General features: G+C 50.9%; 1 protein-coding gene across 1 annotated transcript in view; it reads right to left on the minus strand.

The window, feature by feature from the left end:
- Nucleotides 1-22,894, minus strand: part of Trappc12 (trafficking protein particle complex subunit 12) — a 67,779-nt gene that overhangs the window by 21,375 nt on the left and 23,510 nt on the right. The window contains exons 5-7 of the mRNA XM_006989790.4: nt 13,857-13,970; nt 11,824-11,962; nt 1,157-1,269 (exon numbers count right to left, since the gene is read on the minus strand). Of these exons, the coding sequence (XP_006989852.1) occupies nt 1,157-1,269; nt 11,824-11,962; nt 13,857-13,970 (366 nt within the window). The remainder of the gene's footprint in view (nt 1-1,156; nt 1,270-11,823; nt 11,963-13,856; nt 13,971-22,894) is intronic.

Raw genomic sequence — 22,894 nt, forward strand, 5'->3', positions numbered from 1 at the left:
CTCTGCTTCAGTGACCAGGCTGTCAGGCTTCATGGCAAGCACCTTTACCGGCTCAGCTATCTCAACAGCCCCAAGTCTGTGGTTTTGAGATAGGGTTTTGCTATGTAGTCAAGGCTGGCTTTGACTTTGCAATCCTCCTGCCTTAGCCTCTTCCTTTCCAGACCCTGAGTATGGACACTACAGGTGAGCGTCACCATGCCTGCTTTGACTGTGCTTACGATATAAGAAGAGTTACCATGAGGAAAGAGTTGGTTAAGTGTAGGCAAGCAAGCGGGTCCGGCTTTTGGTTGTTTTTTTGGACAGTGTTCTCATATACAGCATCACCTGGTTTAGAGCTTGTGCTCTGCCCACCTCAGTCTCCAGAGTCCTGGGGTTACACATGACACCATGCCTAGCTCTATGGCATGAACAGTGAACTGGATACGGAGCCAGGGGGCTGAGTGCCTGAATCCCTGTCCACGCTCTAGTGAGGACGTCTCTGCACAGCCTGGCGGGGCTCTTGTCACTCCGCACTCTGCAAGGGGACTACGGTCATGACCCCGGAACACCACAACAGTTTTATAAGAAAAGCCAGGAAGTGAGGAGAGACTTAAGAAATGTGACCATACTTTTCTCAACGATTACCCCATGCTGCCCTTGCTGACAGGTCCCACAAGGACCACCATGAGGAGGGCTGGAGAACAAGGCCATTCCCAACCCAAGGTGAAGCTTCTGAGCAAAGGGTTTCCCACGTGTGGAGTCACAGAACGGGAATGACAGTTCGAGGTTCTGTTGACTCAAAAATTACTTTGCAGTTGGGAACAACTAGACAAGTCCCACAGCATTCTGGCCTTTGGCATTGGTCCTGTGAATGATGGCTGTCACCGCCCAGGGTCATTCTGAAGCTCCCACAGGGCTACAGTGCTCTGCTTGGCACAGGAGTGGCCTGGCTCACTCTCCGGGAGGCTGGGCAGTGATTTCCAGTGAGAAGGTGTCTGCTGTGAGTGAGAAAAGGGGCTTCAGGCCCCCAAACAGCTCTGGGCATGAACACCATGGCCACACTGTTCTAGGACCTTGTGTGTGAGGAAGGAGTGTGAGATGGTCTCCCTGGGGGACAGGTGGAGAATGGCGTGCTGTGAGTGCCGAGACGAGGCAGATCGAATACCATGACAGTTACCTTGCTGCAGACGGTCTTGACCCTGTGTAGTCGGTCCAGGGACTCCTGTGGGTTCCCCAGATACTGCTGCAGTTCAGCGTGCAGAATGCGCATCGAAAATGGGACCATGGAGCCTAGAGTAGAAATCAGAAATGAGATAATGAGCTTGCTATGAAGGTGTGTGTTTTCTGACTATACAAAGGGGGCATTTGCAGGCTGTCTGAGTTACAGTTTCTGTGTATCGTTGTGACGAAACACCATGACCAAAAGTAACTTGGGGGAAAGAAAAGGGTTTATTTCATCTTACAGCTTGTAGTTCACCATCCAGGAAACTCAGGGCAGGAAATCTGGAGGCAGAGGCTGACGCAGGGGCTGTGGAAGAGGGTTGCTTACACCTCACCTGGGCAGCACAGCAGAGCTGACCCTCTTGACTGGGGTGCAGGTGAACCACCCCGAGGATGTGAGCTTGGGAGATCTGGACCTGCCCCTCACCTGCGATATGGTGGGGTGGGTGGGGAAGAGATGTACCCCTCCACCTGCCTCTCACTGCCTGTGGCAGGTGGGAGAGCTGGTTCTGAGGTCACAAGAGCGGGAGAGCTGTCCCTGCCCCTCACCAGCTGCAGCACTTGGGAGAGTGGCCCCTACACCTCATCTGGACAACACAGTAGAGCTGGCCCTGGTGTGGGTGCGGGAGAGCCAACCCTGAGGGTGTGAGAGCAGGAGAACTGGCCCCGCCCCTTGCTCCCTGCTGCACAGGGTGAACTAGTCAGGGCAATGCTGGAGAGTTCACCCTGGTGGTGAGGACAGGAGAGCTAGGGGCTGATCAACCCTGCAACTATCCAGTCCCAGAGCCAGGGTTATGAGTTGACCCACTCCAACATCCACCCCATCTATGAAGGAGCTGGTCCTGCAGACTCAAAGCTGCAGGATCTCCACGACACAGGGCAACAACAGGGTATCCAAGAGGAGTCCCAGGGAGGGCCCAGTATCAATACTGTGGCAGAAACCAGAGGCCTCAAACCAGACCAATGACTCTTTGCAATGAACACTTGCAAGTAAAGATATGGGTAAAAGGGTTTACAGCGTGACCTGCTGTATCACACTGCACCTTCCATGATGAGATTTTCTCCTTAAGTTTTATTTTATTTTATTTAGGGGGGGCTGCAAGTGCAGAGGGCAGATACGAATGGGATAGAGATGCATGATGTGAAAGACACAAAGAATAAATAAAAAGAAAGTTGTTTTAAAAGAGTGCTGCTTGCCGGGCGGTGGTGGCGCACGCCTTTAATCCCAGCACTCGGGAGGCAGAGCCAGGCGGATCTCTGTGAGTTCGAGGCCAGCCTGGACTACCAGGTGAGTCCCAGGAAAGGCGCAAAGCTACACAGAGAAACCCTGTCTCGAAAAAACAAAACAAACAAACAAACAAACAAAAAAGAGTGCTGCTTACTGGCTTGCTTCTCACAGCTTGCTCAGCTTGTTTCTTATGCCATCCAGGGTCACCTGCCCAGAGGTGGCACCAGCCACTGTGAGCTGGGTCCTCCCACATCAAGCATCAATCAAGGAAACACCTCACAGGCCAATATGATAGGAACATTTTCTCAACTGAGGTTCCCTCATTCCCAAGTGACTCTAGGTGGTATAGCTGACAAAAATACTAACCAGCACACAGGTGCTCCAGTGGAATCAGGGACAAAAGCCCTTTATTTTTCAGTCCAGCTGTAAAACACAAGCTGTTTTTCTTACCAATGCATATCTAGCCTACTACCAAAGAAGACCTGATGGTATCACTACTGCCACAGCTCTGCAGCAAACACGAAGATCCTCACAAGTGAATTCAGTAGCAGATACCAAATGACCACCAACAAAAGCCACAACATGGTACTTTACTGCAGCAGGCCAGGCGGAGGGTGGGTGTGACGGTTTGAATGAGAATGGCCCCTCCTGTGAGTTTGAGCTTGGTCTACAGAGCGAGAGTTCCAGGACAGCCAGGGCAGTTAAGCAGAGGAACCCTGTCTCAAAAAGCCAAAGAACAACAACAAAAAGAATGCCCCCTGTAGACTCGTATATTTTAATGTTTAGCAGCTGGGAAGTGGGATTGTTTTAAAGGATTACAAGGATCAGGAAGCACGGCCTTGTTGAAGGAAGTGAGTCACTGGGGGTAGACTTTGACACTGCGAAAGCCCAAGCTAGGCTCTCTCTCTCTCTCTCTCTCTCTCTCTCTCTCTCTCTCTCTCTCTCTCTCTCTCTCTCTCTCTCTCTCTCTCTCTCTCTTTCTCTCTCTCTCTCTGCCTATGGATCAGGATACACCTCTCAGCTACTTCGTCAGCATCTACCCTGATACCCTGATCTCTGAAACTGGAGACAAGCCCCCGACTGAACGCTTTCTCTTCGCAAGCATTGCCTCGGTCATGGTGTCTCTTCCCACAGTAGAACAGTGACTAGGACGGGGTCCGCTGGGGTTTCCCAGCAGGGAGGGCTGCAAATAAAGCGACTGGTTCCGGAGGGGCTCCTGGCAATGGTGGAGGTGGGGGAGCAGATAGCTCAGTGAGGGGACCTCTCCATCCTGGACTCAGAGAAGAAAGTTCTAGAGGTGCTCCTGGGGATGTCAAAAAGGGGCCAGACAGTTCGGCAAGGACACCTCTCCGTCCCGGGCTGAGAGAATGGGGTCCCACCAGCTTCTGTGCTACGCGTTTCTCAGAAACGCCTGGGACAGGGTGAGGCTAAAACAGGAAAAGGTTCCTTCCAGCTCACGGGCTTGCACAGAGCAAGAGGCCTCTCCGGTTAAAGCTGTCAATCAGAAGAAAAGCATGTGGCCTCGGTGAAAGAGGAAAATGACGGAACTACACAGGAGAAGCAGGAGGTTCTAGGACAGGAGAAGAGCAGCCGGAAATACCGGCTGTCAGTTCCATGCCGAGTACAGGTGTGTGGCACAAGCTCCTGAGTAAGTTTTACGAGCCAAGCAGAGGCCAGGCTCTGGACACTGCAAATGACAGATGTGGCCATCAAGCAAACCCTCATGTCTCTTCAAGAACAAGCGCACAGATGCTGTGCCAGACCCGTCTTCGAGAAAGACACCGACCATGGCTCTACCCTACCTCTCTGTGTTAGCTACTTTTCTGTTGCTGTGGTAAAGCAGGAAGAGAGCATCTTTCCTCCTTCAGCTGCAGGAAGCAGGAAGGGGGCATCTTTCCTCCTTTAGTTGTGGGAAGCAGGAATAAGGCATCCTTCCCCCTCAGGCTGTAGGAAGCAGGAAGAGGGCATCCTTCCTTGGGGCTCTGGAGTTCAGGCAGAGGAATGTGAACTTCAAATTTAAATCTAACTTCAGCACAGCATGTTAGCTGTGGGAGGTGAGGTGATTTTGCAGAAAAAATGAAATCCCAGATGTTTGCAATATTATGCTGCACATTTAATTCTGAGCTGCCATGTGAGGTTTTGTGTGGATATAAAAGAGTTTCAGAATTTAGCCTGAGCACAAGACTTGTGAGCTGCAGACGCTGGAGGGAGCAGAGGAAGACTGAAGACTAGGTGAGAGTTTAGAGGAACAGACAGTTTCGGGTGTGGGGGGCAGACAGACACTTAGCTCTCAGTTGATTCAAGAGCCAGTACTTCTGGTTCAGTTGATGTGCAGGTGATCTACCAGGACTAAGTTCTGAAGCGAGGCTCTGCAGCTGCTGCAACCTTAACTAAACACACAGACCTGAGCCCGTCAGGGGCACTGCACTGATGCACTGAAGATCATCAAAACGTGTTTTCTTTCTGGAGAGAGATCTTCTGCCTCACATCCTCCAGTGCACTGAATGGGAAGGGACTGTTTTGCAGTACCATGAAAACCCCAAACGCATGCCTTCCCGTGGAGGAGTGCTCTGGACAGACTGAAGATGGTGGCGTGTGGGCATCTCACCTCTTGGAAGATAGAAATACAGCAAATGCATAAGCAGAGTGAGCTCACTGGAAACCATGACCAACTGCTGATTGAGAGTCAGCAACAGGCCATCATTGCAACCATGCCCACGTGCCGCACCAGACCAGCACACGACGTTACTGCAAAGCTTCAGTGAACAACCTCTGATACCATCCAGGGATGCAACTCCTGTCAACACTTGAATACAAACCCTGCTTTCGTAAATCACAAAACAAAAACCAATTTAATTAAGATAAGTAAGAACCAGAAGGCCACTCTAGGCACAAGGAAGGTTCTTCAAAGCAAAGCAAATGGACAGGTTTTGGAGACGGATTTTAAGTCCCTAAGAGCAGCAGTTCTGTTCTGAACATTACATACAAATAGACAAAACTGAAACAATCCATAGTGCCCCAGAACATAACCTGACTCCTTCACTTCATTCCTCCCTGCTGGAGGTGGGGGTGAGGGTAGCAGTTTCCTGGGGCACCTCCTGGGAGTATAGAAGTGGCAGGGGATAGATAGGTGAGACGCGTGTGGGGTGTGTGGGATCACAGGACTGTCTGACTCTGGGGTCAAATGTTCTGAGGCAGAAGATTCCACAGGAACATGTGCTAGGCTAACTGCTTCTTGTTTCTTTTTGCTGGAGATGAGACTGTGGTAAGTGTACCCCGAGGAGTGGGAACATGGCACCCCATGCAGCTGCCAGCAGCTCTCCACAGCTCTTGGGGAGCACTGTTCATGTGCTCAGAGCTACATCAACGTCCAGCTGATGGCCAGGGCAGCAGTGTGCTGTGGCTCAGTTAAGAATATATTCCAGAAAGTTCTCTGGTACATGCCTCTATGTGCCTCAATTCCCACTCTGAGGAATCCCAACAGCACTGCCAGGATATCTGTGGGTATGATATCCTAGGTGCAGTGTATCTGGAGTTACAGGAGATGCTGCCAACTAAGAAGGCCAGGTTGGCCCTTTGAAATCCGACTACCCTTCTGCAGACTTGAAAACAATCCTTGCTTGAGTCAGAGAAACTACCTTTAAAATTCCTAACAAAGGATTAAACGCCTACTACACAAAAGAACACCAGCAAACCGGCAACAGGAGCCTGTGTGAGAGTGAGCCCCCGAGGGAGAAGCCCCTCAGAACAGGGGTCAGAAGAAGAGACTGAGGACAACAGGTGGGACTGCAGGGCAGCAGGTCACAGTCCAGCCAAGCTTCCGACGTGAGTGGGGGAAGAAATCCACATATCGCTGCTGCAGGGAACAGAGGACAGGGGGCTGTTCTGACAGTGTAATCTGGTCTCTTACTGAGCTGAAAACTCAGGCACAATAGGTTTTAGCAAAACCACTTTTAATTCAGACTTTGGAGAAAACCATGAATGTTCACACAGAGAAGCATGCAGTGATGCCTTCTCTAGTCTTTGTAGGAACCTCACACTGAGAAGAGGCTAACCGTTCTTCTTAAAGACATAGGTGTGTTGTGACTGTGCCTGCATCCTCTTGCAAAAGCATCTTCCCAGTCAGGCCTGTTGACTGTTCACACCCACCACGAAGGGATGAGGTCAGGAGACCCTTCCTCAACTATCCAACCACTCCGTACTACCCGTTATATGAACCTCTGCCTTAAATGCACACACCTTCAGGAAGGGCTGGAGTATGCAGGCCAGGGAGGACTAGAGGAGGAGCTCCATCTCTGCGGCTGTGGGGAAGCCCTTATCCCGGCTGGGCTGAGTGGAGGAGCACCCATGCCCTCGTAGGTAACCCCTCACCTGTGCTCTGTAAGAACTGCAGTAAACTCACTGTTCCCACAGTGAAGCGTGGTGGGAGTGCGACTCTTGTGTCTTTGGGACCTTAGGAGGAGGGACAGATGTTTCTCTCCTCCTAGGAAGGAAACGGGGAAACCAAGGGAGACAGGCTCCTGACATAGAGAGCAAGCATGTTCCCGATCTGGAAGTATGGAAGTTCCTGGTTGGAGGGATTTTAGGAAAGGGCAGGACTGGTAATGAGAGTCGTGGGGCCTCAGTGCCGGGGAGGCCCATGCAGCCTTGGCCTCCCGTGTGGTAGCAGAGCAGGAGGAAGGCAGAGGGCGGAGTGCTGTGGGCACTGGGGCTGCTCTGCCTGAACGCGGTGTGAGCAAGGGGGCTCTGCACAGCAGACCAGCTGGAACCGAGGGTCACGGACAAAGCCAGCTGGGCACGAGGAGCAGCTGCACACTGCACAGAAACTGCTAAACTGTCCGAGAAACACATCAAACACAGCACTGCCCCTTTTGTGAATGAAAAACAAAAACCTCAACTTCATCAGCTTCACAGACAATTCATCAAGTCTTGTTATGAATATCCTGAAGGGGTACAAATTATGCCCAATCTTAAATGAAATATATTAAAGCTTGTTCATAAAAGTTATTTATTTGTTTGTATTACTATAAGCTCCTTTTAAAAGCACATTTTAATGATTTGCTTTGCTTATATATTGTGAGCTAAAATGAAATGAATGAATCAAATTCTTACATTTATGCTTGTTATGCCACAAAATGATAAGAGGCATTAGCCAGCGTCCAGCCTATCACTGTGGACGCATGTTAACACTCCAGTACGTGTGATTTATGTCCATTTCATGATCTGAATTAGCTGCCTAATGATGCAGAGCTCCCGTCTTCCCTCCATCCACATCCGGGTGTCATTTAATTTCAGACAGAAACAGAATATAGGCTGCACACCTGCATGCTCTACAGGCTGCACATCTGCATGCTCTACAGGCTACATACCTGCATGCTCTACAGGTTGCACATCTGCATGCTCTACAGGCTGCACATCTGCATGCTCTACAGGCTACATATACCTGCATGCTCTACAGGCTGCACATCTACATGCTCTACAGGCTACATATGTTCATATCTACATGCTCTATGGGCTGCATATCTGCATGCTCTATGGGATGCACACCTGCATGCTCTATGCGCTGCACACCTGCAGGCTCTATGGGCTGCATATCTGCATGTTCTATGGGCTGCACATCTGCATGCTCTACAGGCTACACATCTGCATGCTTTATGGGCTGCACATCTGCATGCTTGTTGGGCTGCATATCTGCATGCTCTACAGGCTGCACACTTGCTGCACATCTACATGCTCTATAGGCTGCACACCTGCACGCTCTATGGGCTGCACACCTGCATGCTCTACAGGCTGCACATCTGCTGCACATCTACATGCTGTACAGGCTGCACACCTGCATGCTCTACAGGCTATATATCTGCATGCTCTATGGGCTGCACATCTGCATGCTCTACAGGCTACACATCTGCATGCTCTATGGGCTGCACATCTGCATGCTCTACAGGCTACACATCTGCATGCTCTACAGGCTGCACACCTGCTGCACATCTACATGCTCTACAGGCTGCACACCTGCATGCTCTTCAGGCTACATACCTGCATGCTCTACAGGCTACATATCTGCATGCTCTACGGGCTGCATATCTGCATGCTCTATGGGCTGCATACCTGCATGCTCTATGGGCTGCACATCTGCATGCTCTACAGGCTACATATCTGCATATCTGCATGCTCATTGGGCTGCATATCTGCATGCTCATTGGGCTGCACGTCTGCATGCTCTACAGGCTGCACACCTGCTGCACACCTACATGCTCTATGGGCTGCACACCTGCATGCTCTACAGGCTGCACACCTGCATGCTCTATGGGCTGCATATCTGCATGCTCTTCAGCCTGCACATCTGCATGCTCTATGGGCTGCACATCTGCATGCTCTATGGGCTGCACATCTACATGCTCTATGGACTGCACATCTGCATGCTCTTCAGCCTGCACATCTGCATGCTCTTCAGCCTGCACATCTGCATAACATGGCCTCAGACTGTACAGTGACAATGGGCGGCTCTACACCTGGACTTAAACAGCTGCTCCTATCCTTCAAGCAAGCTTGCTCCTTGGAAAGTCCCCACAGTGGGGTGTGTGGTGCAGAGGCCTCTGCATTTCTGAGGAAGAGACCTGAGGATGCTGAACAGCAGGATAGAGGTGGTCAGAAGCCGAGGGGAGCTGAGCTATTTATCACTTCCTCAGGAAACACCTGCTTTTTAGACTGTTCTCAAACACCTGTCAAGTTCTCAGAAGCCACTGATAGGAAATAGTAATTCTGCATCTGTACTTGATGTGAATGTCACCAGGAAGAGCCCAGACCCTTCGCGAAGCTATGTGCTTACTGGCTTGGGAACTTGGTGCCACTGAGAGATGAGCCCCCGTGGTTCATGTTCTCTGCTTTGTCAGTCACGGAAAACCTAATCAAAACTAGCTGTTAACCCTGGGACCAAGGAAGAGTGCAGCAGAGGTGGGACCAGCTTGTGGGGTGTGGGCTGAGGAAACGGTTCTTATGCTGAAGGAAAACAGCTATTCTTCATGAGAAAAACTGGCTATTTCCTGATGATCAGAGCTATCAAGCAAAATGGACTAGCTACAACTCTTCTCCCCCAGCTTCCAAACACACTGTTGCCTCTAACTAGTCAGCGCTATCTGTACACCACAGGGGTCACTCCTCTTTTTGGACGACGTGTGATGATTCATCTTCATTAACGACCTGACTGGATTTGGAATCATGTAGGAGACACACCTCTGGGCCCGTCTGTGAAGACATCTCCAGAGATGTTTAACTGATGTGGGAGGACCCACCTTGAATGTGAGGGGCACCATCCCATGGGCTGGGGTCCAGGAATGAATTCAAAGACTGAGCAGAGCACCACCATCCCATTCATCTCTCTGGGCACACAGACTGCAGCTGAGATGTGACCAGCTGCCTCACACACCCTACCTTCCCCTCCAGGATGGAGTGTGTCCCCCTTCTGAAACTCTGAGTCAAAATATCCTATCCTTCTGCAAGTCTCTTTTTCCGGGGATTTTAACACAGCAGTGTATGGTGTGGTGGTGTGAATGAGAATGGTCTCAGTCTCATGTATTTGAATGCCTGGCCCCGGGTTGGTGGAACTGTTTGGGAAGGATTAGGAGGTGTGGCCTTGTTGGAGGAGGGGTGTCAGTGGGAGTGGGCTCTGAGGTTTCAAAGGCTCTCTTTGCCTTGCTCTGTGGATCTAGATGTGAACTCTCAGCTGCTGTTCCACAGCCTACTGTGGTGCTCTCACATCACCATCTAACCCTGTGGAACCACGAGCCTATGTAAACCCTTTCTTTTATAAGTTGCCTCGGTCATGGTGTTTTATCAACTGGTCCACTTTCTCTGACTCACAAACCCGCTTCAGATAAGGGCTTGGATTTAAGCTCCAGTTTAGGTATCTTCCTCCACTCAGAAGCAACACTACCAGCTTGGCCTGGACTACACAGTTAAGAGCCCGCTCTGGATTCTGCTGTCACTTGGGTTAACAAGGGTGAGCTCCTCCTAGCTCTATTTTGTGAAAGGCAAAGGGGGATGGAAGAGGCAACTGCACAGCCACCTTCGCCATGCTTCTCACATCCCTTCAAAGCCTCAGGATCTGGGCTTGGAACAAGCCGAACGCTTTATTCACCCAGCTTTCTTGATGTATTTGCCAATAACAAAAAAGATGCCGATGTGAATTGAAGGTTCGAGCACTTGTCACCAACCTGGTCTTGACACCCTCGGTCCTGCCTGTACTGCCAGTCATTTCCTGACAACCAGGGCTACTCTTTGTAGAGCTGCTGGGGCGCACAACACATGCTGCCCACCAGCCTTGCGGGAAGAGGGCACGCATCACCCGTGAACTCGGAACAGCACAGAACAGCAGGTGCAATCCAGCTGTGCCAGCTGCGGCACAGCTGCTTACACATGACATGTCTCCACACTCAGGTGAGGGTTCCCCACCTTGCTTTGTGAGGGAGGGTGTTGGAGCACACCACCACCCGTGGGAGCCAGCCTTGTTCAGGCAGGTGCAACCCAAGATCTCGGCTACAAGCAGCCAGTTCCAAGCTGCTCAGAAGACCTCCTCCATGTGCCACGGTGGCCCCATACCTCTGTCATAGCTCTCTATGGCTGTGATGAGGCACCGTGACGGAGGCCATTTATGAAAGGAAGTGATTAACTTGGCTTACGACCTCAGAGGGAGCGTCCACGTGGAGCAAAGCAACAGCTGAGAGCCCCTGTCTTGATCGATGGCCATGAGGCGGAGAGCACACTGGGAAGCACCAGAGTCTGAAGTCGACACCCCTCCTCCCACAAGCCCGCTCTTCTAACCCCCCAACAGTTCCATCAACTGGGAACAAGCATCCTCACCCAAACCACCACCCCCGGACACAAGGCTCCACTGTTTGCCTTTCCTCCCCAGCCTCACTCTGCCCTGTCCTAGCACAGCCCACGCTATGGCCTGGTGTTTCCAAACAACGGGGGAGACTGTGATGCCCTCGGTTGCTAGAACCGAATTTCAAAGTAAATTTAGAACAGAGACTCCCAGCACCTGCCAACAGAAGGATGAGCTTGTCTCAGGGATCTCTGCTTTTATTTCAGGAACATGTGCACCTGAGCTAGGCCACGGCACAATGGCAGTGTTCACTTGGTGAACCGTGGGCAACAGGTTCTAGCAGGTGCTGGCCAGGTAGCTTCTCGGTGACCCAGAGCACCAAAAAGTACTTCCAGGTCAGCACGTTCACAAAAACTGCACGAGCTTTTATAGCTTTAGGCTTTGTGCTAGGCTACTGATTTAATTTCTCATAATTGGGTAAGGAAAACCCAGGGTATCGATTTTGTATAAACCACAGCAAGGCAGAGCAAAACACACACAAGAACACGGGCGCAAAGCAGTACTGCCTTACCTCTGCGTCCTGGGTACACGTGCGGGTAGTACTCATAATACAGGTCTGGCTGGTCCAGATTTCCGAAGGGTTCAAACTCCATCTCAGCATTCTGGAAAAGACCCAGCTTCACCAGCAGTGCCAGCCTCACAAACCAGAGCTGAAATGCAGGATTGGACAAAAGGTCACCCTGTCAGCTTCATCTTCGAGACTTGCGTGGAGCCTGCCTCCGCCACAAGAAAGCCCGTACTCAGGGCTAAGGTTACTCCGTCCTCACACTCACATAGCCCAGTGTTTACAGAAACCCTGCTGAGCTCCACAGCAACAATGTGAACAGTTTCATTTCACTGAATCTAATTCAATAATACAAGGTGTGTGCCTGAGCGGCGTGTCAGCTTCGGAGAGAAAACTGTGTGGTGTGGGCTGTGGGAACTCAGCAGCAGAGACAACAAGCCTCTTACTCAGGGAGCCACATGGTGGGGGCAGTGGAGACACAGCAGCAGGGAAGCACAGGGTGGGGAGGGCGTCACAGGTCACAGGTCCTGTGAAGACGGCCCTTCCACTCTGAGGAGGCCTTGCAGGCACAGGGAAGGGTGTGATCACAGGCTGGGAGGGCAGGCTGTGCGGCATGTGAGCATGGTAATGAGGAAGGTACTGTGGAAACAGAAGGGCTCAGATTAGAGGGACAGTGTTTGAACTAAAGAGTGACAGGATAGGGAGGCTCACTGTGCTCACTGGTGGGTGAGACAGACAGACAGACAGAGCATATGGCCTTGGGTGGAACACCCATCAGACTAAGAACAGAAACTCCTGTCACGGGGGAGACGACATGGGAGACATTATGCTCAGTGAGGCACTCGAGGCAGAGAGAGGCGAACACTGCAGGGTCTCACTGTGCAAGAAGGCAAGGTTTTAAATCCTCGAGCAGAGCTGAACAGGTCTTCTCGGGTACGGGTAAGTTTGGGGAGGTACTGGCTGAAGGATGTGGCACTGGTAGGCAGGAGGGTTCAGGACACACAGTGTCCAGCGAGGTGACTAACAGCCTCGTACCACACACTAAGTAGGAGATACTGTCCACGGTGGAATGGCCTGCTCACTCCGCGACGGAAACGTACATCCCAAATTAAATGAGACCTTCGGAAGCCACCGCCAGGGCCAGTGGGCAACAGACAGGCCTCACACTGAACCCTCTCCACTTGCTTCCTATGTATGCCGAGCCACGGAAGGCACACACAGGACGGGGAGACCGCACTGAGCGTGGGCTGAGGAAGCGGCCGTGGTCAGGAGAGTGAGAGGACTTTATCTGAGAAGGTCACATCAGCCACGGCTTGTCAAACAAGAGGACAAGCACGGAAGGAGGCTAGGACGTCACGCCCACAGTGTGCGGCTCCAGACACGGAGGCCGAGGGCATGGGGGCTGAGGGCTGAGGGCATGGGGGCTGAGGGCATGGGGGCTGAGGGCATGGGGGCTGAGGGCATGGGTGCTGAGGGCATGAGGGCTGAGGGCATGGGGGCTGAGGGCTGAGGGCATGGGCGCTGAGGGCATGGGGGCTGAGGGCTGAGGGCATGGGCGCTGAGGGCATGGGGGCTGAGGGCATGGGGGCTGAGGTACCGCTGCCCCGTTCTCCAAGCGCACAGAATGTTCCACAGACAGCCCCCTGGAAGCTCTTCTCAGTGGTGCAGGGTCTGGGGACTGGGTTCACCTGGGACTCCTGGCGACATTGGAACTGAAGCAGGAAACTCCACAGAGTGAGCCCCGAAGGACTTCCAAGGCTATTCCTCACTGGAGGAGTTCCTTTCCGTGCAAGTCTCTCTTTTCACACATCTCATTTTAGAATAGGTAAGCTCTACACCTGCTGGAGACTGAAACCCTCAGGTCACTCGAGAGGGATTAAACATGCAGATAACTTGGGAAGGAAGGACCTCCTGAAGGAAGGAGATGAAGTTCAGGATGTGGAAACCCCTATCCTGTTCATTTTACATGAAAGGCCACTGTCCCCGGTATGTCCCCAAATGATGATAAACCACGTGACAACACAAGAAGGTGCTCTGACCTGCAAGGAGTCTGTGGTGTGGCTGGTGGGCAGCCCGTTCTTGCCGTAGCCTTGTCCGTGGGCTGTGAGCAGGCGTCCACACAGGTCGACCGCTGCCCTCCAGTTTCTGCAGCTCTGTAAGGACAGGAGCAGGTGGTGTCAACAGCACACACACTTTCTTGCTCTGTGGGAGCAGTGCCATCCAGATCTTAGCAGCCAGGGCAAAGGCAGCTGGCTAGCTGGTGCAGAGGCCAACGTCACTTGACATGGCCCATGTGACTTGGCAGCAAAAGGTACAAGAAGCAGGTGTTTGTCAAGACATTCAGATCACAACATTAAAACCGAACGATGCATACATCATGGGGAGGTCACTGGATGGCTCCCCCCAGCCCCAATCTATAAGACTGATTTCCTCTGTAGCAGATACTGCTAGACTGTGATTTCTGTTGATGTATTATCAACAGTTCAATTTTATGTTAAGTGTGCTAGATATATCTGTGTCTGTAGGAACATCAGAGACTATAAAATACAGTGTCTTGTATGTTTCGCACAATTCTACTTCTTCAATATGAACCATCAGTGAACTGGGTGAAGGATCGTGTGGCAGGACCGCCCACCCACACAGCACACCTCCTTCATACTACTTCCACTACTGCCTGAAACACAGGAAGGCTGGCACCAAGGGCAAACAACTCATCTGGCTGGGCTCTTATGTTTCTTTCTTCCCTGTACACAGCAGAAAGGAATCGCTGGGCAGAGCTACGAGACATCAGTGCTTTCACCTTTGCAGGAACTAAAAGATGCTCAAATATGGTTTCTCAGTGTAACTGGCACTAACTACACTGTAGATGTGGCCACACAAGTCAGTCAACACCTCCCATGGGCAAAGTGGTGGACGACCTCATTACTGCTAGGATCTCACAAGGAAGACAGGCATCGAATGTCTTTCAAGGATGGCTTGAACGACCATGTGCACGCACACTGGTCCTCCAACAAGAAGTTTGTGTGTGGGTAAGGTGGGTGTACATGGGGGCTGGCCAGACTTAACCTCAGAGGGGTTGAGAAGAGGAAGGATGAGGAGTGAATGAACCGGAATCAAGCAGGACAAGAAAAGGCAGGGAGCCTTCAGGCAGAGTGAGCAGCAGAAATAATGCCTGTAAGTACCCCAAAAAGGGTGCTTGAGGAGGAGACCAGGACAGCCAGGTTCAGACAGAGTCAAGAGGGGCAAGAAAAGGCCTTCTGGGCCTAATCTGAAGGGCCACAGGAAGCCCCCAAGCATGGAAGGGATGCGACATGCTTTACAAAAGACATGTCAGAGTCTGTCACGTGTTCTCTATGCATGAACTCGTGCACCCAAAGCCCTGCTGGTACTTTCTGCATGGCACACAGACCTGAACGCAGCATGGAAGCAGAACACAAGACTTTGTTCATGGAAAGCTCCTGCGCAGATAACAGGTCTCAGCAGCTTCACGAGGTAGCTGAGGCAGAGGGCTGCCCTATCAGTTAGGAGACAAGGCCCCACTGGTGAGGACTGAGGCACGCCACTTAACCGTCCAGGTTCAGGGCTCCCCTGAATTTACAATCTGAGGCTGTGGACTGTACCCCACTGATAAAGAAGTAAATGAGGGACAGGTGTGGAGCTATAGACACATGTCTACTCCTCGTTACAGGCATCGATGGCAAACTGTTCCCCAACCTGGGGAACCCATGTTTACTGTTTTACTTACAGGAGCCTGGGTGATCTCAAAGTAGCCTTGCTACCCTGGCATGGAGGACAACTGCCCCATAAGTGCACAGACGGAGTGCCCTCTTCAGTAAACCTTCAACGGCCTACATGCTCTGCTAGTGCCTGAGGTCATGTGACCACATGCCATTTGGGAAGTTGCATACAGCTGGCTGGGAGGGGTGGGGGGCAGTGAGTAGCACTCTCAGGTGACTGTCAATGGTCCTCCCCACCCCTCCCTTTCGGGCAGAAGTCAACAGATAATCCTGCTATTTCGCGGTCTCTTGCAAGTAGTGCTCTAGACAGGGCTACGTGCAGGATGCTGCAGTTCTCATTAGAAGGTTGGATCTCTCAGCTGCATTTTTTTTTCTTGCTCCTGCAGAGGTGACAGACGGCACTAGCCCAACCTCTCAGGAGAGGAGTATCGGAACACTCTTTGATCCTTTGGTGATCCTTTGCCTCCTCTTGGTAATGAGGACACTGGTCAGTCAAGCTACACGCTGGGTACTGTTCATAAGTGGAGTCCTTGGCTTTCCTCAGGGCAGGTCACAGCCCTTAAGTCTGAGAACCAGCAGTCAGCTGCTAGGATGAACCTGGGGCCATGTTCCCCTGCACTGTCCACATCACAGCACCAGTTTCCATGGGGGACCCAGGCTCTGGTTGATAGCTCAGAGATATCCTTAAACTGGTTACGATATTTTATGCAAATGCGCTCTCTAAACTCATTAATGCTCACATCACGCAACAGGCACCCATGTACTCACTTTGAATTAGAGACCTGAAAGCGTGAGAGGAAAAGATGTGTCAAGTGGGAGCCAGCTCTGATCTGTGTTGGAGCAGACCCCGGGCCAACAGTGCATGCTGCTTCCTTCCTATGCTGCTGCTGAGGCGTGCTGGCCTTGCCTGCAGCAGCACTTGGTGTAAACAGATTTGGGCAGTCAGTCTTCCCTCAGGAAAAGACCTGCCTTACAGACGGGTAAAGGAGCCCAGTGAGCAGGACGGGCAGGGGCCCTAGAGGAAGACAGTGTGCAAAGCCTTGGCGAGTGGAGGCACTAAGGGTGTGTGTGAGGGTGAGGGACACAGAGCCTGGGGGGGGGGCTGCAAAGGTGGGGATGAGGCAGGGGTGGCCACTCAAAGAGTGAGGGAGGAGGAAGGGGTGACGGGAGGGAGGTGAGGCCAGGCTTCAGCGGCCTTCACAAACTTTCAAGAGTGCTGGCTGTAGCAGAGAGGTCATTGTTATGAATAATTGCATGGGAGACCCCTCGTGGATAAGAATATCAACAGTCATCGCACTTTGAAAGTTGTGAGCCTTTTCGAAGACGTGGGTGGATTTATAGGGCCTGATCAGACGCAGGGGAGGTAGTCAGTAGACGCTGATCTGTCTGCAGCTGGCTGGGTGTGTGGAGAGGCTCCCAGACTTGTCTGGACATTGTCACAGTGCCACCATGGACTGCTCAGCGATGGCAGAGCTGTATGGCTGCAATGGATACCGCACAGCCCGGAAGCTCTGTGCAGTCGCACTGTGGCCATGAATAGCAGATGCTGGCTGTTCCTTCAGGAGGGCTGTGGCATGAGGGCAGACCTGGCTGGACTGGCACAGAGAATAGGACAGGCACTGTGAGATGACAGGCATCTTCCTGGGCTAAGGCACTAACAGAATGGAACCTGCATGTGGGTGCTGTCCACTTCCTTCTTATAATCAATTACCAGTTTATAGTGATTACCAAAGCAGCTGCAGCCTGCCAGAGATGAGAAGTTCAAAATCAAAAATTTAACTCTCCCTTTTGCAAGTACTATAGCTCCGGAGGGAAAGGTATCCTGACTTATCAGGAAGTCAGGCTATACCTGAAGCTGGGTGCAGTGGACGCTGTCTCTCTGCAGGACGTAGCAATCCTGCTCCTTTCCCAGAGACAGCCTTAACAGCTGAGCTCTGCTTCCCTCCCTGCTTAAGGGAGCCCCCCTTCCTTATCAGTTCCAGCCTAAGATGTTACTTCTGCTTCCCTCTGCTAGAGGGGAACCCCCTGCAGAAACGCAGCAATCTCCTCCAGCTCTGGTGACAAGTTGTTACTTCTGCTCAGCTCCCATCAAGGGAACATCCCAGCAAAGGTTCTCCTCTGCCCTGGTGAAAGGAGATCTTCACCCAAAACTCTTTTAAGAAAGAGATTTATTTGGGAAGGGGGAGTCCAGGAGAGTGGCTGCCTCTGCCTGGGTGGAGAAGGACAGCGGATACCTAACAGGCAGGGGGCTTACGTAGGGCTTCTTAGGGGTGGAGTTTTTTTCCAGGGAGATTTTTCTCCTTAGGGATTGGTTGATTTTCCTGCTCAGGGATTGGTTGGTTTTGAGGTAGGGAGTGGGTGGGTGGGTGGGGCAGAGTTGGCTCCAGTTTCAGGACCAAAGTGTGTTTCTTTCACTGGCCCTTTTTAGCCTTTTGGCTCTAGTTTCAGGGTCAGGGCATATTTCTTTTTCTTTCTCTTTCACTGGCTCTGGTTCCCGGGCCAAAGTGTGTTTCTTTGGCTCTGGGTTCAGGGCCAGGGTGTATTTCTTTCACTGGCTCTGGTTTTAGGGTCAGGGTGGGCTTCTTTAGCTGGCCTTTTTACCTTACACCTTTAGCAGAAAACTTGAGAATCTGAGGGAAGTGGGCTTGTGTCACGTGACTGTATGAAGGGGTTAAGGTCAGTGGTGATATACTAGGAGGTTGGGTGGGATGAATTAAAATTCTGACATGAGGATCCAAGTGAGGAGATACCAGGCAGAGACAGGGAACAGGGAGATGGCAAGGGAATTCAGCAATGTGAAATTTGATTCAATTTACTTCCAGATAATGTGTCATTGAGGAATCTGTTGGACATGCCCATGTGCACACACACAGGAAGAAGTGAGGAGATACAAACTTGCTCATACACATATTTTAAAGATCAGTCACTCAGATGGGAGAAACCACTCAGACTGGTGGGATCACGGTAGATGGAGTCTTATGAAATAACAAGTGGTCTGAACACATGGAGAACCCAGCCCATGTGGACGTGGGAAAATTGTAGTCCCTGAAACCTGTGGTGTTGTAGAATATTATTTTAAGGTGTGTTACTTTTATTTATGTTGCATTTGTTTAACTCTGTGAAGCTATGTTACTGTGCCTGTCTAAAACACCCAATGGGCTAATAAAGAACTGAATGACCAATAGCAAGGCAGGAGAATGGATAGGTGAGGCTGGCAGGCAGAGAGAATATATAGAAGGAGAAATCTGGGAGCCAGAGAAGGACGAGGACATCAGGGGCCAGCTACCCAGCTGCGATGATATATTATGTACCCTAACAAAATTTGCCTGAAGATTAGAGACCAGAACAAAACACTAGATTAAACATAGAGGCCAGGCAGTAGTGGCACACACCTTTAATCATAGCATTCGGGAAGCAGAGATCTGTCTGGATCTCTGTGAGTTCAAACCACCCTGGACTACATGAGATTGATTCAGTTTAGGAGAGAACAGAGCCAGGCAATGGTGGCACACACCTTTCACCCCAGTACTTGGGAATCACACACCTTTAATCCTAGCACTTGAGATCTCATGCCTTTGCTTGGGAAATACACATGTCTTTCATCCCAGCACTAAGAAGGAAGTGATTGCTGGGCAGAGAAAGGTATATAAGGCTTGAGAAGACAGAACTGAAGCTTTTTCAGTCCTAGAGGTAACATGTAGCAGTGGCTTGTTCCTTTGTCTCTCTCATCTTTCAGCATTTACCCCAATATCTGGGTCTGGGTTTTTTATTATAAGACCATTTTAGATTTCGTGTTACAACCCAGCTATACAACCAGCAAGAAAGAAAGGCATACAAAATAGAGAAAGGTAAAAGCCTAGAGGCAAAAGACAAATAGGTTAATTTAAAGTTAAGAAAAGCTGGCAAAGCTGAGCATTGGTGGCACACGCCTTTAATCCCAGCACTTGGGAGAGGCAGAGCCAGGCGGATTTCTGTGAGTTCAGCCTGGTCTACAGAGTGAGATATAGGACAGGCACCAAAATTACACAGAGAAACCCTGTCTTGAAACAAAACCAAAAAGAAAAAAAAAAAAAAAAAGAAAGAAAGAAAAGCTGGCAAGAAACAAGCCAAGCTAAGGCTGGGCATTTATAATTAAGAATAAGCCTCCAAGTGTGATTTATTTGGGAGCTGGGTGGCAGAGCCCCCAAAAGAGAAAACAAAAACAAAAACTAACAACACTGGAGCTTGGGAAGAGAGCAAACTGAGCTCAGGAAACCACAAAGCTGCAGGGACACAGGGCTGGAGGTGGAGGATAGCCAGGGCGTCAAGCAGCAGGTGACTGGGAGCTCAGTGCTGGTCAGGGGGCAGCAACTGCAGGAGGCCCAAATCGGCCTGTGCATCTGGATCCCGGCAGGAGTGATGGAGGGGGGTATATCGTTTGAGGTCGCACGGTGAGTGTGAGGCCAGTCTAGGTGTGGTGGTTTGAAAGAAACTGGCCTTCATAGGCTCAGGGAGTGGCACTATTAGGGGTGTGGCCTTGTTGAAGGAAGTGTGTCACTGGGGGTGGGCTTTAAGGGTTCAGATGCTCAAACTAGGCCTAGTGTGTTTCATTCTCTTCTGCTGCCTGTGGATCCAGATGTAGAGCTCCTGGCTACCTCTTCAGTACCACATCTGCCAGCATGCCAACATGCTTCCCGCCATGATGATAATGGACTGAACCTGAACTGTAAGCCAGCCCCAATTAAATGTTTTCCTTGATAAGAGTTGCCATGGCCATGGTGTCTCTTCACAGCAATAGAAACCCCAACTAAGACATGAAGCTACACAGCAAGACCTTGTCTCAAAAAAACAGAAAACAAAACTAACAAAAAGCCCCATGAACAAATAACAATAAAACCCCAAACTCAAAAACCAAAGTAAAAGGATGTGACAGTCCCAAGATAATGTGTACCCAGGTAAGGCCTAGTTGTGCCTGGACAAAAGAAATCCAGACCTTGCTCCATTGGGGACAAGGATTCAACTTCTAACTGCTGCAAATGGAGGAAGGGTGAAAACAGAAAACTGGAAAGGTGTCTAGATGGCTACACAGGTGTGTGGCTGTTAGCGCACATCCACCCACCTCTTTGCTTGTGAAACGAAGAACAGGAGTTAACAGTTGTTAGTGAGTGGCCTTGGGCAGCCCTGGGACACGCAGATGCCACAGAGCATCTGTGGGTGTCTTGTGGACAGGTCCAGAGCGCAGATGATTGCTTACTTGGGCACGACACAAAATACCATCCCCTGTACACAGCAGGCGCTCACTAAGTACACGTCTCATGTGCTTTCCTTACTGTTGTCATTACGCAGCTGTCTGGAGCCTGCGGCTCGGCCAGGTCCTTCCCTTTGTCTGCCCGTGAAGGCACACACACCTGCATCAGCACTGTGAGCTGCTTGGGCTAATGCAACCATTAGGGGAAGCATAATTACACCAATTATTCAAAAGAGCTTCACTGGCCACCTCTGAGACACTGTCTGTCCTCGTCTCCAGCCCTGCCGACCTGCCGCACTCTGCAGTCGCTTGTACACCAAGCCTCCCCTAGTCAAAGCTGCAGAGCTATGGGAGCAGACTCACCTTCCAGACCGTGGCCAACGCTCCTGCTCATCATTCCCTCATGTGCACGCTCAGCGTGGCTGTGCTGACCCAAGGATGGGATCCAGCTCTCGGGGATAAAAGAGCCTCCAGTGGTCAGCGGCCACAAAGATCAATATCTGATCTTTGGGGCTCAGAATGGAATGAGTTTGCGTGTGTTTGTGCACGTACAGGGAAGTCAGAGGACAACCTTGCGTATCATTCCTCGAATGTGCTCCATTTTATTCTCTTGAGACAGGGTCTCTCCCTAACCAAGTGAATCCTAAGGGTCAGTCTGCCTGTTTCCCCAGTGCTGAGACTGCAAACGCACACAGGCGAGCCTGGCTTTTTAACACACGTTCTGGTGGTCAAACTCGGGTTCTAGCCGTCACACAGTAAGTACTGATTGGTTCACCCATCACCCCCGCCTGGAAAAGTGTTCTTTATTGTAGCATTTCTAACAATAAAGCATTTCTACAGACATTCAAAGGATTGGGAGCAGACAGCAAACTTATAGCAAAACAAAACGACAATAAATAAAAGTGTTTACTTATGCCAACGAAGAAACACAAACATAAAAAAAGCAAATGCCTTTGTTAGCCTCAAAAATCAGAAAAAAAAAGTTTCAAAGATTAAAAAAAGGATAAAAATGAGGGCAAATAAGGAGGTACTAAAGTAACATGAGGATCAAGGTGGATGGTGATGTGTCTTCTGGAAAACAGTACGTTCTAACAGCCTCAAAATGACCACTCTTTCAGTTGTCATTTTCCCCCAAAGACTGACCGTGAAGAAAGAATCGCGGCAGGTGGTCTGTCCCAGGGTGTGTATGACGGCTTCTGGCTACGGAACCACTGGCAGATCCTCATGTTAAGTCTCTCTAAAGGAGCTGGGACAAGCACACAGCATTCCATGCCTGACCCCACCACGGCCACCATTCAGTGGCTGGAAGGAACGTGACTGCTGGAGAACAGAGCAAGGCTGTGGTGGCCACAGGGAGCAAACAGGAGAGGGACCAGCACTGTGGAAAATGCACACGGTGGCCACACTGTCATGTCATCTCTCAAGCAGGCCGCCACAGCCTTTCCTGTACTCTGGGAGAGAAGTCTGAACAAACTTGGTGGTGGTGGAAACAGACTGGAGTGGACAGCACAAAAACAGGAAAACTGAAAGGCTGAGGTGGCAGAGGCGGTGGAGGCGGCGGAGGCGGCAGAGGTGGCGGAGGCGGCAGAGGCGCACAGGCCAGGCCCCCGGTGCTCCACTGAAAGCTCAGCCATCACCTGGACAGGAGGAGCTGGCTCAGGGCAAAGAGCAGCCTCCAAACAGTCTTTCATTATTGCTTAATTTTCTTAGCACCAACATTTCACATGTAGCTACTTCAACTGCTAGCTTAACTGGAGCCACCCCTGGGTTGGTAAAAGCGACTGCTAAAAAAGGGACTCTCTAAGGAAAATGATCCTTAGACACAAAACTCTAGGGAAGTATCGCTTGAAATTGGAGTGTAATATTGTAAATACACCTTCATATTTTTTTGTAATATCACCTTCGCAGACATACATACACCATGTACATATAAATACAAAGGTCTTGTATGTTATCTGCATAAGGCCAACACAAATGCCCATCTGTAAGCTCAGAAGCATTGTGCATGAAAGGCGGGTCCCCCCCCCCCCCACAGCTCCCACATTCTGGCCCTCTATAAATGGGCACCCCCCCCCCCCCCGGGACAGCTCCCACAGTCTGGCTCTCTAGAAAT

Source organism: Peromyscus maniculatus, chromosome 22 (genome assembly GCF_049852395.1).
Source record: "Peromyscus maniculatus bairdii isolate BWxNUB_F1_BW_parent chromosome 22, HU_Pman_BW_mat_3.1, whole genome shotgun sequence".
Classification (NCBI taxonomy): Eukaryota; Metazoa; Chordata; class Mammalia; order Rodentia; family Cricetidae; genus Peromyscus; species Peromyscus maniculatus.